Genomic DNA, 15,586 nt, shown 5'->3' with positions numbered 1-15,586 from the left:
GGTTCAAACCCGGCCTCAGCCACTTCCCAGCTGTGTGACCCTGGGCAAGTCACTTGACCCCCATTGCCCACCCTTACCACTCTTCCACCTAGGAGCCAATACACTGAAGTACAAGGGTTTAAAAAAAAAAAAAGAAATAATAGGTATTTTATTAATGAGAATGATGAGTAAAATGTTTCAAAATGTAAGAGATATATTTAAAGTAGTTCTTAGAAGTATATATATGTATATATACATATATAACTATATTGTATCTCCCTGATAACTTACATTAACAACAAAAAAAGGGAACTAATCAACTAAATATAAAGTTTAATAGGTTATAAAAACAACACATTTGCAGTCCAAACTAAGTATAATTGCAGAAAATTTGAAAATTAAGAACATTTTTAAAAACTTTATTTTTTATTACATTTTAATTCCCAAGTTGTCTCCTTATCCCTTTTAACAAAATATACACATATGTATAGATATAGATATGTAAAACCACTCGACAAAAGATAGATTTATATGGATCACCATACAATAAATACTTCTATTTATCAGTTCTTTGTGTGATAAAAAAATTGATAATTTTGATTACATTCAATTAAAAAGGTTTAAAATCAGTATAGCCAAGATGAGAAGAAAAGCAGAATATTAGGGAAAGTTTTTTATAGATAGTTTCTTAGATAAAATTTTCCTATCTCAAAAATTGTCAAATGTATAAGAATTTGAATCATTCCCCAAATGATAAATGTCAAAAGGACAGGAAGAGGCAGTTTTTTAATGAAGAAATCAAAGCTATTTGTAGTCATATAAAAAGTTCTAATCATTATTGAGTAGAGATATATAAATTAAATCAATTTTTAAATTGAACTAAAACTCAAGACTAAAAATAATTTTTAAAGACTGATAAAACTGAGGCAAATGTTCACAAATTTAATTTTAAAAGAGATGAAAAGTAAATCACAAAAACTAAATATGAACATAAAAAGAATGAATGAAAATAAAATTAAAATGATTAAAAAACTATCATAATGATAATCTAATAAAGTTAAAAGTATAATGCAATTGACAAATATGTATATTTTGTTATTATTCTTTTAAACTCTTATCTTCCCTCTTAGAATCAATACTAAGGATTGGTTCCAAGACAGAAGAGTGGTAAGGGTTAGGCAATTAGAATCATGTGATTTTCCCAGGATCACACAGCTTGGGAATGTCTGAAGCCAAGTTTGAACCCAAGACCTTCCATCTTCAGGCCTGGCTCACAATCCACTGAACAACCTAGCTGCCTCAAATATGTCTAAAGTTAAAATAAACTTACCATTCTTTTGGCTGCATATTTTAAATGTGCATTATTACGTATCTGCTGGAGACGCTCCTCTCGCTTCTTCCTCTTGACTTGTTCATCCTGAAGGATAAGAGAAGTCTAAGAGAAACTCCTACAGAGCCTTACACTTGTCCTTTCTCTGTGAACTCATTATTGTTATCTTCACAAGAGGCCCTTTTTCTTCCAACATCTTTTCTGATATACACTTGGAGTTGCTAGGCTTGCTATAACTCTTCCCTGAACCTCTCAAATAGCTCCAGCTCTGCTTCTTAGGAGAAGCACAAACATTTTCTCTTCATAGAACATGTTCTCTTAATTGAGTTACTCTTTAATTATGGCCAATGAGTCATGCTGCCAAGGAAAATGGATAGGTCATTTCATAGATGTCAAAATCTTGCCTAGAAAAAGATCATGTGACAACCAATCTATAACTGACAGCAACAGAGCATTATAATTAATGGCAAAAGAGGAGAAAGCTAAGAAGTATGATGAATTCAAAGTAGGATTAACTGAAACCTAGGGATCTTAGAGGCCTATAGATAAAACTGATGGAGTCAAAGGATAAAGACTAAGATGAAGTCCTTTTCAGCCTAGAGTAATTCCATGCTAGTAATACCTTCTCTTAATGTTCACCTTCTTTCTTACAATCCCCAAATTTTTACCCTTAGTCTGTCTATCATGTCTCTTTCTTCTTTCTTTTGAACAAACTGGGCAATCCAATCAGGCTCTCCAGGAGGTCTCAGAGCATCTGAGGTTCTCTGGCCAGTAGACATGTGATTGGGAGATTCTTCCAAGTGATTTGGTGGAGCAATTCCCAAATCAAGAAGCCGGGCTTCTTCTTGCTGCTTCTTCTGCTCAAAGTCACGGAGCCAAGAAAGGGCCCCACAAATGAGACTTAAGGATTTGCCCTAAAGGGAGAAAAATTAAATTTTAGGAAGAGACTTCAAAACCCCCTTTCTTTCTGTCTCTCTTTTAATGAAGCCTTCAAAGGCCTAAAGCAGTGATTCCCAAAGTGCTACCACCCCCTGGTGGGTGCTGCAGTGATCCAGGAGAGCGGTGATGGCCACACTTTTTTTTGTATTACATTCTATTCTGAGTTCAAGAAATAGTTTCATAATTTCCAGGGGGGCGCTAAGTAAAAAGTTTGGGAACCACTGGCCTAAAGGAAAGTTTTGTTTGTTTTTAAATCTACCTGGTTACAAAACATTTTTAGTAGCCTATAAAGAAGCCTACTCTTTCATATATGCTTCCTGGCATCATAACAATGCTGATAAAAGCATGAGAAATCATGACAAAGATTCTCAATGCTGTGATTAATTCAAATTCATGCTTGCACAAACACTAAATTGTTTACTTGATAGGCCTGTGCTCAAGTTCATGGCTGTGAGAATGAAAAAAGAAACAGAAACAAATAGCTTTGCCTAAACTCAGACTACAAGAACTACTGGAAAGTATAGTTGCCAAAATGGGGTGGTATATTGTCAGAGAAGACAGACATACTGATAGTTCATGTTATAGCCCTTTCAATTTTTGTTTTCACTTCAGTTATCAAAACAAAAGTGCAGATAAAAGAATCAAGCAATTCTTCCTCAAGATTCATTAGCCACATTCCCTCCCGGATCCCTTCTTTTAAGTTCATACTTACAGTGCCAGTTGGACTCTCAAATATTCCAATCTTTCCAGCCTCCAAAACATGGTACAGCTCTGTCATAAAGTCCTTCTGGATAGAGTAAGGAGTGTAGGGGAAAGGGAAATGTATGCCTCCTTTCTGGTGATCTGCCATATTCCTTAAAAAGATGAGTCATTACTTGGAGTTAGCTCCCCTGAGAAATGAGGAAAAGGCAGTTATCTATAGAGCAGGCCCTAAGAACAACTTCCTTATAGACTATGTAACTCTCTTTACAATGTAAAATTTTTGAAGTCTCAGGTCATATTTTGTAAAACCCATAAGGTGGTAAAACTTGAAACCAGAGTGGTGACTACATGAGAGGAGACAAATGGGCAGAAGAAATCTTGTGAAGGAAGCTACTGACATTCTATAGGTATCTACTAATAACCATGGTGTTAACATGTAGTCAAGGGAAGATCCCAAAGAGAAGTCTCTAAGAAGATCTCAATGCTACCTGAGTAACACCTATCTCAAAGGGTTGTTGGAAGTTATATTAGCATAAAGGGGCTTCTAGGTCACATGAGCAATAAGATAGTGGACCATAAATTTCTTCTGATCTTTATTACATTGTTGAGCCAATTTAGTAACTGAGACTCCAATTTTAAAGATTGGAAGTTAATATGTAATAACTTAAGATATGGATATATCAACCTAGAGGCTTACAGCATTTGTGCTAGTCTGGGTTTTGAGTGAACTATCACAGATCACACTATGTTTGCATGAAGCTCCAGAATGTGATGATTCATAATTGCTAATGTTTGATTTTTATACTATGTAAGTGTAGATTTGGAGTATATAAAGGATAACCAAGCACTCATCTTGGAAGGGGACTGGAAGCTGACTCCATGGAACTCTGAGAGACTTCCATTTGGGAGGAGCCAATAGCAAGAGGCTTCTTAACTGTCACTTCTCTCCTGACAGGACGAGGAGCTGGGGAGGGGAGGGTCTTTGATTGGGAGTGGATCCTGAGTGAATTGGATTTTGGGGTGGATCCTGAGTGAATTGGGTTCCTCTGTACTTTTATGAGTGACTATTGGGAGATCACAAATACCAACAAAGAAGACATTGAACAGCCATTGTCCAATTTGGCCAGAGAGGCTGAACTCCTGGGGGGGGGGGGGGCGCGGAGAGCAGCTTTGAATGAAGGGGGAGTCCTTTTCCTGATCCTGCCTGAATCCATTGATCCTGTTACTTCCCTTTTATATTAGTTAGAAATATGTGACCAAGCCACAGAAGAAGTCCAGAGCTGCTCTCTTGGGGAGAAGACTTAGCTGATAGTGAAGTTCATCCTTTCCCTCCTTCCTTGATTCCCCTATACCTTTTTCCCCTGTACTCTGAATTTAATTTGATCCTTTAATAAACCCCTGTTAGTTTGATACTTAAGAGTCTGGAACAGTTACATTGAGGGGGGAGGTGACTGATCTTGTGGCTGAAGACCATTACCTGACTCCATCTTGAGGGGTAAAGCTACTTGTACTTAGGAGATTAAGGGAGGCTTGTCTCAACAGGGCTGGCTCTGGTGGTGGGATCCCATTCATTAAGGTCACAACTGAACCCTAACACCTTCCTTCAACATCCCCAATATAGTTTTGCCAGTTTGGGAAGCTCATTGAGTTTATTCTCTCATAGGTCTTCCCTGGGATGGGAATGAGTGAATAGCTGATCTGACCCACTGAAAGCTAACAAGGGGGGAGTCTAGATACACACCTCCTACTATCAATACTCACCCTATACAACTAGATTGTGTTTAAATTAGAAAAGAAAGATGTTGAATGAAGGCTTTTGGAAAATACTTGTAGATATTTAATAGGTATTGAGGATAAATGTTTTTATTTACTGTTAACTAATTGATACTGCCACAAGAAAAAGAACTATGCCCTGCCCTAAGTTGTGATTAGTGAAACTTACTGTGTGAGGTAAGGTCTCTTGGGACTACAATTTGATTTGCTCTGAGTGAATTCAGGTAGATAACTATTTAATTATTATTAATCCAGTATTCTACCATTCAAGGTAAATGCCATAAATTGCACAAAGGGAAATTTATGAGAGAAGTACTACAGATGGATATAAATGACTAGGAAGATTAAGAAGTAATGGCAGAATCTTCTTCACTTGTTTTCCTTACTATGCTAATTCCTTTAACAAGAATGTTTCCAACCTCATTAATCCAAGGAGCCTGGCTTTGATACTCTGTTGTATGGCTGGTTGTTCCAAAAAGGTTTCTATGACTTTTACCTGAAATTAAAGTTAAAGGAATTTTTCCTTATTATACCTATGATAGGTCAGTCAGTACCCTTAGGCTGAGACCGGAAGGAATAGTCTTGATAGTGTTATAACTATGGCTCTCCTTCCTTTCATAAAAAATTTTGACTTTGTTATAATACTCAAATATCTTTGCGTTACTATAAGAGGATACAAGTGTAAAGGAAATTATTATTACTTTTTACTCTGAATTTGTGGCCCCTATTTTTCAACTCTTTACCTACCAATTAACAATTAAAAAAGAAATTTTTATTTGAAGGCATTATTCAAATTCAGTAAAATATTTCTCTTATAAACTAAATTCTATACTACCAAACAAAAATACTAAACCTTACAACTTGATCTGTTTGTTTTAAATTTTAAAAATTTTAAATAAAAATCAAAGAAATGGGAGAAATAAAACTTCCTAACCTAAAAAACTAAGAGAATCAGTTCTTAGGTTTTCCATCTTCTTATCATAGTTATATATTCATACAAAAGACTAAGTCCTTAAAGTAGCTCATTCTTTCTGGATGAAATGAGGTTAATATATCTATATCCTCAAAGGAGCCTAAATGTCCACAGGAAGTTAAAAGGGTTTTTGACTGCATTGCTTATAATCTGTTCCTTATATTATTCTATTTCCTGATTTCTTTGAGGTTTCAATTTTTTTTAATTTACTTGTATTAATCTAATTCTGTTATCTGTACCATTCGTGAACATCTTAAATACATTTTTTAAGTTGTAAAAGCTCATTGCCATGCTTTAAGTTTTTATTCAATCTTGATAATTGTATACAACCTTGAAGACTATGATACCTTGAGAATTTAAGTTATGATTTTATAAAAGGTCTTTAGAATTGACTTTAGATGCCTAGTACCCTTCTGTATGAATGATAGGGTTTTATATATTTATTATAAAGAATGTTGTCTTAAAGGGGTAGAGGAAACAAATGGAAGTTTCTTGCGCAAGCTTTTTTATATTACACAGGAAGCCAGGAGGGCTACTGTATGCTTGATGTTTTGGCTTGCTTTCCCATCAGTAGGATCTAGAATTCCTGAGGATAACTTAGATCCAGAAGTTTTTTTTAATCAGATTTTTTTTTAGGCTCTGCCCCACAATTGCCATGGAGGCAGTAATAAGAGTTTGTTAAAAAAAAAAAAAAAAATATATATATATATATATATATATATATAATCAGCTAAGGATGAATGATTTACTATACCTATTGAATTTGTGACAAGTATACAATTTTTAAACATCATAGCAAGGGGTTATAATAATGGGTTTGTTTGCTATTGTCTTTAAATGTGTTATTAGAAATTATGGTACTTTATTTGAATGTGTATTGTGAATCTGCTATTTTATAAGTCATTTACACTCACAGTTCATGACAAAAGCTTAACAGGAAATGGATCTCATTTCTGGGTGAAAAACCTTTCAGTAATTCTAAGATATATATATTTTTGAGTTTTAAAACATTCTTTTATTTTTTCTTCCTTGTATGTGCAATGCAATATGTGTTCTTTTCTCTCATTTTTTGTACTTGAGAGCATTGTATTTTTCCCCTAAATTTTTTAATTTTCCTTTTAATTTTTTAATAGGGTAATTGACTCTTTTCCCTTTTTTTTTCATTTTTGTACTTAAAGTACATATAATCAGTGTTAATACTTTTTTTTGATTTTACAGTAATATAAGTTTAATATAAATATATATTTGCTATAATATTAGGGCATACCCAAAAAGCCTTAGACTATGGTAACCTGCCAATTTTTGGTAAATATTATGGGACTGTGATTAATGTCTCTCTATCTGATTCTAGGAGAAGGGAGCAAAAGAGCCACAAGGTCATAGAGACCGACTGAGAATCTGCAAAGTGCCAAAGAGCAAAAGATCATGCGGACCATACCAATCCAGGTGGGATTGCAGCTTTTCTGACATATGTTAGAGGCCAGATTTTCCCCTGAGCTTCATCCCTAGCCAAGCACCTAAAATTGGCTATCATTATGGCTCATCCCTGAGAAGGTGCAGGCAAATCAGACCAGGAAGAGACACTTCCCTTGCACACAAATTTGGTCCTATTATTTTTCATATATAGAATGGCAACTTTCTGTAGTTCTGGCTCCTGAATGGGTAATTGCAAACTGCTTAAATCACTTTAATTGGGTCTTAATTGAAGGACCTGTTATGAGTTTATTTTTCCTTACATTTTTTTGCACATAAGACTTTGACACTACATTTCATTCACAAGTTAATTTTTCTCTTTTATTTGGATTTTATTTTATTATTTTTTATTCTTTTGCCAATTGATTTCATACAATCCCATAACTCAGCCATGTATCCTTGGCTGATCTGGGTGTTGGCCTTAACCCTCTTTAGAGGAGAATGTTTTATTAACTCTCCTCAGGGGCATGTGTAAGTTTTATACTCAGAATGTCTGTATTATAATCTATAATGTAAAATTTCAACGCTTTTGAGAGTAATTTCAGGGGGGAATGTATAATTCTCCTCAGAAGGGAATGTATGTTTTATAATCTATAATGTAAAGTTTAAATTCTTTTGAGAGCAATTTCAGGATAAGAAATTTGTCATCTCCCCAGAATCCAGACGATGAACCTGTTTGGAGAATGCACCATGAAGATGCCTGAAGAACCTACACTGGATCATGAAGATCCAAAATGAACTTTGGGGTTCAGTTAATTGAACTATGGGGAGTTGCATGCACTTGTTTTGAATGTACACTCTTATGCCAAAGGGTACTTCCCCCAATTGGCTTTTTGTCAATGCGGCTAACAACCACTGGATCATTGTTTTTGTCCTCTTTTCTTTTTATCCCCAAATTTTTGTAATTTAAAAGTTAGTTATGGGGGCAGCTGGGTAGCTCAATGGATTGAGAGTCAGGCCTAGAGACAGGAGGTCCTAGGTTCAAATCTGGCCTCAGACACTTCCCAGCTGTGTGACCCTGGGCATGTCGCTTGACCCCCATTGCCTACCCTTACCACTCTTCTGCCTTGGAGCCAATACACAGTATTGACTCCAAGATGGAAGGTAAGGGTTTAAAAAAAGTTGGTTATGTTTACAAGAGCTTTCTGGGGTCACCCTCCGCTCTTCAAGGGGGAATGTGATATTTGGGAGTCCTTGAACTGACCTTGAGGTCTCTGGTCTAAACTTCCTGTGGATGTTTAGGGGACATGAAAACTACATTTCCCATGATTTCTCTTGCTTAATACATGTGGGCAGTGTAGCAATCCAGGTATACATTAATTGTGATATTATTTTAAGAGTGCTCAAAAACTGACTCTTGTATTGCTAATGATTGATTTCTGTAATCTTGAGTTAAATTGAACCTCAACCTTGCCAAATTCCTAGCCCTTCCCTAAGACTACACTCCGGAAGACTAGTCAGTTATCTCAGTCTCCGTATTTTACTTACAATAATCAATTAACTTACATCTCAAACAACTGTAGACTCCTTAGGCCATATCAAACTCCTAATCTGGGCATTGTCTTAGTATCAGGCAGTTTGTATCTCCTGATGATTACCTCATAGTGTTAATGTAACAGACCACTTGGCTCTCCCCTTCCCCTTATACTGTTGTAACCCCAATAAAAGTAACTATATGGCAGCTGAGGAAGAAGCTCTGAACCATGGAAGCTCTTGACCATCAGAGCTCCTAACCATGAAAGCTCTTGCCCACCAGAACTTACTTGCTGTCTGACCACCTTATGCTAGAACTTTCTAAGTCTGTGTATCTTTATTCTCACCTTATGTTCTCTTTCCATTAGTCCTTAACCCATAACCCATTTTCACTCAGTCCTTGGTTCCCTTTTCTAAGTGTCCTACCCACTAGGAATCTTCCTGGAGTCGGCGGACAGCTTCAGGCAGGAAGTGTGATTACGTAGAGAAGTATAAGACTCGGGATGTGATTGGGACTCACTCTTTCCTGCTGAACAAGCCAGGTGGGCAGAGGTGATGGCGTGGCATTTGAATTAGTTCTTATCAGGCACATGGCTTAATTACCAATATGGATTACAATAAAACCCTAATAATTTTAAATATATCTTTCTATATTCATTTTATTTGTTACAGGAGGAGATGATAAAAATGTGATGTGATAAAGATGTACAAGTCTTAGTTTTTTAATGATATATATTTTACTTTTAGGAAGCAACAAGATTAATCTGCTTTCCCTTGAAAACCAGAATATTTGTAATTGGCATCTGAATGGTTTGGGGGAGGGGTTGTTTTTGTTTTTAATTAAGAATAGTAACAAAAAGGCAAAGTAAAGAAGAAGGTTCTAAAGACTAATCCTGGAGGTAATAGGGAACTAATAAATAGGAGACTACCACTAGATTTCTTTTAGGTTTATTTGAATATTCATAAATGCCTAGCCATAGAGAAGCCTAAATACAGTCTTGGGATATTGTTTTAGTAATTATCTTTGGGTATGTTTAAATAATTATAAAGTCTCTGGTTAGATTGAAGCTTTAACATACAGAATTTTTTAAATTAGCCAACAAACTTTAAAATCATTTTTTAAAGTGGAAAATAAAGAGAAAACAACTTAAAGTACTGAATCTGAAAGTACACATAATACATATGAATCCATTAGGAAAAAAAGAAGAGAAATATCTGTGGTCCAGGATGATCAGAAATAAGAGTTCCTTGTCAAACCACATAATATTAGTCAATTAAATTATTAAAGCATTAACTTGACACTCTGGAAAAACAAAAGCTAGCTCAGTAAAATATTATCATTCTTTATAAACCATATATTTTTATGGTTTTACAGAGAAAAAATTAAAAATCCAGCAGCTTACCTGTCCAAGGAAATATTTGGACAGTAAAAATTGAATTCATAATTCTCTGTTACTCAACAGAAACTGCTGCTTGCCCTAAGCAAGTGGACAACAGTCACTTCTCTTTATTCACACAAAATAGTTGGATATAGATTTAATAAAAACTAAGTCTTTACAGTCATACAATCCTAAAGCAATTAGCTTTAGAAAAAGTTTTCTAATTTATTACATTAAATGAACTGGTTATCCAAAGCATATCACTCCATGTAAAATAGTTGAATAAGTGGGTTGTTTTTTTGTTTTTTTTTATCAGTACCACTTGCAAGGTTCAGGTAAAGATTAAAAGAACTCATGCTAAGTGAAGACTGAAACTCCCCAAAATTTCGGATGAGTTACATGTAACTTAGTTTGATATTCCATGTTTATCATGCTAACTCCATGAGGTTTGAACTGGGTTTTACCACATGAGCTATTGCTGGAAGGACAATGTGATTAGGTTTTGTAAGACCCTATTTAAGCACATGAAGTTTTGTTGCCAGCAAATTTAAGCAAATATCAGTGACCTGGAACCTGAATCTACCAAAATACTTCTGCAAATCTGCCCTAGAAACAAGATCCATTCCAAGTACTGTTAACTAAGAGCCTAGTTAGATTCCAAATTATTGATTCAGGGATGCATGTCTCTGAGTTTACATAGATCAAACTGGACAACTGGTGGACGATGGTCAACCTGATCACACAAAATTTCCCATGGGAAATGCCTCCCCAAAACAGACAACTTCAGGAAGCAGAAAGCTCTTCCTAAGACCCTGAACCTGAATGTATCCTGACAAGAAAGCAGTTCTCATTCTCCTCTTCACCCTTGCTTACATTTTTGTCTTCTTTGTACTGGATCCTGTGTGAAATTAATGTTAATCTGCACCCCAATTTCTTTCGATTCTGTGTAAAAAGTCTGTCCAACTAGGGAGATCCAAAAAAAAGGACGTCACTGGGGTCATAAATAAGGGGCAGAGAAAGCAGCACACTCTCTTTGCTGGTGAATGGAGACACAAACAGATTAACTAGGCCCTGCCACGTGATCAGGTGCCTTTTCTCTCTCCGGCCCGCTTTCACTATCTCATAAACAATTACAAATTAATATACAGGCTCCTGAGAGTTTTAATCCTAACAATCCATACTGAGTGAAGGGTTCCTGTGAATGTTCCTTGCACACTCAGTGCCCCTGCCTACCATGCCACCCCCAAACCACTTTCTTCCCATCCCTAAAATGTTCAGTCTTTTGTTCCTAGTTTCTCTCTTACTTTTAAGGCACTCATGCCCAATGTTGGCCCAGACCAAGGTATGGACCAAACAAACATATCAGTAAGACTGTATCCATCATTCTAGCCCACACTGGCTCCTAAGAAATGAACTGCCTAGGGGGCAGCTGGGTAGCTCAGTGGATTGAGAGTCAGGCCTAGAGATAGGAGGTCCTAGGTTCAAATCTGGCCTCAGACACTTCCTGGCTGTGTCACCCTGGGCAAGTCACTTGACCCTCATTGCCCACCCTTACCACTCTTCTAACTAGGAGCCAATACACAGAAGTTAAGGGTTTAAAATAAAAATTAAAAAAAAAAAATGAACTGCCTCTTGTGATATTTCCAAAGAAGTGTCAAAGGAGGGAATTGTAGAAAAAGATAAGGCTGTGGATCAGAGTTGCAGAAATAACTTGTTATTTTACATTCTCTAAGTTTAAAAAAGGCACACATCCCATTCCCTTAGTGGGGGGCAAGGTATCTTGTGCTAAAAAACATGTCCCTGAGATAAAGTGCATCCACCCCTTCCTGACATCCAGCTCAGGACTGGCTTAAACGCTTCTTTGTTACACAGTAGAATGTTGTATGAAAGCCGTGCACCTGATGCCCAGGGCACATGTTTCAGTATCTCTCCTGGGCTAGCCCAATGAAGTCTTTCTAGCTTGAACTTCGCAGCGTCCTGGAGGAGCCACTGAGACCATGAGCTATGTCTCCCGAGGGTCCACTCTCTCTTCACTTCCAGCACAGCCTCTTGGCCTCTGGTCTGAACCATAATAATGACCTCTTAATGGATCTACTTGCCTCCAGGCCTTCCCCTTCCAATGGTGCCAAAGTTGATTTTCCTTAAGAGTCCCTGTCATGATGCATAAACTCAACTCCTTCTCTCTCCAGAGAATCAAATGGAAGTTCTTTTGTTTCCTATATAGAGGTTTTCAAAATCCAGCCCCTTCCTATCTTTTCAGATCACTACTGGCCATTGTCTACATACAACAAGCCACCTCACATTCCTGGGCTGGGAGGCTTTTCCTTTTCCTTCTAGCCTCCACCTTTGAGGTTTCCTGGCTTTCTTCAGGACTGGCCTCAGTAAATAATTATACCCCAAGAAGGTTGTGCACTGGAGGAGCAGGATAAAACACACATTTTCAGATACTGCCAGTGGATGTGTTTCTTCCCCTCAGTTATCCCTATAATTGTTACTATGAATTCTAGACTAAGAGCTGGAAAGAAGATGAGGGAGGGAGGGAGGGATGGAAAGAGGGAAAGAAGGAAGGAGGGAAGGAAGGAAGGAAGGAAGGAAGGAAGGAAGGAAATACTTTTAAAGTACCCAGACAAGAGGAAAGGGGACAAAGATAAGCAGAGAGACAGGTTCAGAAGGTAGCATGCCAGGAATAGCAGTATCCTCCAGAGCATGGGCCCTGCTCTGAGCCAATCCCACAGCCACTTGAGACAACCCCTCACAAGGGCAGTGTTTGGACAACTGTACTCTATGTGATATATGCTTCTATAAAAAGCTGCACATAACATAATTTACCAAGCCATGTACAATTTTTGTTCTTTGCATGGAAATATTCATGTTTGTTGATATTTATCAAGTTCAGAATTTCTAGAACATTTTTAAGGAACAAATTTTCAAACAACTGAAACAGTGGCCTTTCCTGTTCCCTTTTACTCTTCCCCACCCAATGATAATCCTATACACATATCCTCTGCACATATCTTATATAAACCTGTATGTGTACACAGAATTGCCCCCCAATAGACTGTAAACTCTTGGAGAGCAAAAACTGTTTTCAATTGTTCTTTCTATCCCCAGAATTTAGCAGCCCCTGTCCCAGATGAGACATGCTTTTAGAATTCTTATTGATTGAAGAGATCTTTACCTGGCCAAAGCAGAGATGTGCCCTACAGGACAGGAAGGCAGCATGTACTAGGCCGTCCCTGCCTTGGGACCCCGGAAATAGTAGGAACCACCAGACCAATCCTGTTTCCAACCAAGCCCCCAACTCCAACAGCTACAGTCCAGGGGGACCATCTCTGTACTCTGCAGGGGCTACAATGCCACATCAGTAACTAAATAAATAAGCAAAATAAAATCCGGAAAGGGAAGTTTTCCATTCCAGAAATACATATGGTTTTATCAGTTTTATCAGACACTAAAGAAAATGCACCACCATCTGTCTCCCCTAAGGCCCACTGGGACCTTCCATCTCACCAGCGCCCTGGCACATAGTCAGCACTTAACACAGGCCTGCTGGCTGCCTGCTCCGGCTGAACCTTCCTTTCTGCACTGTTGCCCCCATGTGCAGACAGACAGCAGGCACGTTCCAGGCTTTCCCTCTGTAGCACTACGTGGGGCAAACTGTAAATACTTCTTAAATAATTTTTTCATTAATTCATCATAGGTAAGGCAATACTACTGCTAAGCATATACTCCAAGAGATGGAGGGAAAGGGACCATATGAATAAAAATATCTGTCACATTTTCTTGTTATGACAAAGAACCGGAAACAAATTAAGTGTCCATTAACTGGGGAAAGACTGCACTATATAAATGTAAAAGAATGTTATTTTGCCATATGAAGTGAATTCAGAGAAACCCAGGTAGATTTGTATGTACTAATGCAGAGGAAATGCTCATTACCAAGAGAACAATTTATAAGATGACCACAATAATATAAAGGAAAACAACTATAAAAGTTTGTAATGTAAAAATCAAGAGCCACCAATAAAACTTTTTTTTTTATTTTAGAGAGAAACAATAGTTTAAGGGAGGAGTTTCAAATCAAATAAAGGACAATAAGAGTGGAAGAGAAAAAAAGAGGGGAGAGAGAAATTCTAGAAGTTGTAGATCCGGAATTCTCTTTATGTCAAGCCTGAGATTAGGATTTAGATTGTTGTGTTGTTTAACCAATTAATTAGTTGTGTTCAAATCTTTGTGAACCTATTTGGGGTTTTCTTGGCAAAGAAACATTTCCTTCTCCAGCTCCTTTTAGGGATGAGGAACTGACGCAAACAGGTTAAGTGACTTACCCAAGGTCACACATATCTGAGGTCACATTTGAACTCAGATCCTCCTGACTTCTTCAGGCCTAGCATCCTATCCATTGCCTTACCTAGCTGGCCACACATTTAGGTGGAGTTGGAAAGGCTTTTCTTTGGCCCTGTGCTGTTTTAATATTTTTAATCAATAACTTGGATAAAGCTGTAAATGGTAGACTTTGTCAAATCTCAAGATGACAAAAAGCTCAGAGGCATTGCTAAATAAGGTGAAGGGCAGTGTCAAGTTCTTTTGGATTCTGGTAGCCTAGTATTAGATGGCACATTAGATTTGTGTCAAATCTAATAAGATAATTTAATAAGGCTAAGTGTAAACTTCTACCCTTGAATTAAAAAAATCACCTCAACAACAAAAGATGGGGAGGCAGGAGGGCAAAGTAGGAAAATTCCTGTAAAAAAGATAATCCAATTCAACAAGCATTGAGTAAGTACCTACTATGTGTCAGACCCTTTACAAAGACAGGATTCTTATTCTCAAAGAGCTTATATCCTACAAGGAGGATACAACATATCCACAAATAAGCCATTTAAAAAAAAAAAACAAGCAAAATAGTTCTGGAGACCCACCACTTAGGGAAATTAGGAAAAGCTTCCTGAAGAAGTTTAAGCCTTGAAGGAAACTAGGAGTTTCAAAGGTAGAAGGAAGCACACAGTCTGCAAAGCCAAACAAGTGGAAGTAGGAATGATGTGTAAAGATAACATCAAGTAGGCCAGTTTGACTGAAGCAGAATTTGTGAGGAGGAAAAATGTCATCAGCATGGACAGATAAGCTGAAACCAGATTATCAAGGACCCTAAATGCCAAACAGGAGTTTGTATTGTATTTTAAAGGCAATATAGAACCAATTAAAGCAGAAAAGTGAAATAGTCATAAAGGAATGTCAATTTAATCCTTCCTGTATATAGAAAGGCCTGGAAAAAGGATGAATACTGGGAAACCAATTAGGATGATATTGAAGAGATTAGATGAACAAAATTTGGCAACTGATAAGATATAGAGGCTTAGAAGAGAATGAAGAGTTGAGATAACTGGAAGAATGGTGGTGTCTCTCCACAGAAATGAAGACATTAGAAAACAGTTTTGAGTCAAATTATGGGGACAAAAGATTTTTTTTCCTATATGATAATTTCCACAAATATTTTTCCATACCTCCTTTCATACTAGAATAATACACCAAGTACCTGACATGGACTTCTATTTCTTTTTGTGA

General features: G+C 37.0%; 1 protein-coding gene across 2 annotated transcripts in view; it reads right to left on the bottom strand.

The window, feature by feature from the left end:
- Positions 1-3,098, bottom strand: part of DDX11 (DEAD/H-box helicase 11) — a 32,270-nt gene extending 29,172 nt beyond the window's left edge. For both annotated transcript variants that reach the window (XM_044677790.1, XM_044677791.1), the window contains exons 1-3: positions 2,961-3,098; positions 1,978-2,223; positions 1,310-1,396 (exon numbers count right to left, since the gene is read on the bottom strand). In XM_044677790.1, coding sequence (XP_044533725.1) covers positions 1,310-1,396; positions 1,978-2,223; positions 2,961-3,098 — 471 coding nt within the window. The remainder of the gene's footprint in view (positions 1-1,309; positions 1,397-1,977; positions 2,224-2,960) is intronic.
- Positions 3,099-15,586: the final 12,488 nt, after the last annotated feature.

The sequence above is a fragment of the Gracilinanus agilis genome, chromosome 5, assembly GCF_016433145.1.
Source record: "Gracilinanus agilis isolate LMUSP501 chromosome 5, AgileGrace, whole genome shotgun sequence".
NCBI classification, from domain to species: domain Eukaryota; kingdom Metazoa; phylum Chordata; class Mammalia; order Didelphimorphia; family Didelphidae; genus Gracilinanus; species Gracilinanus agilis.
Note: the sequence above shows the minus strand (reverse complement) of the source record. Positions and strands in the feature narration are given on the sequence as shown.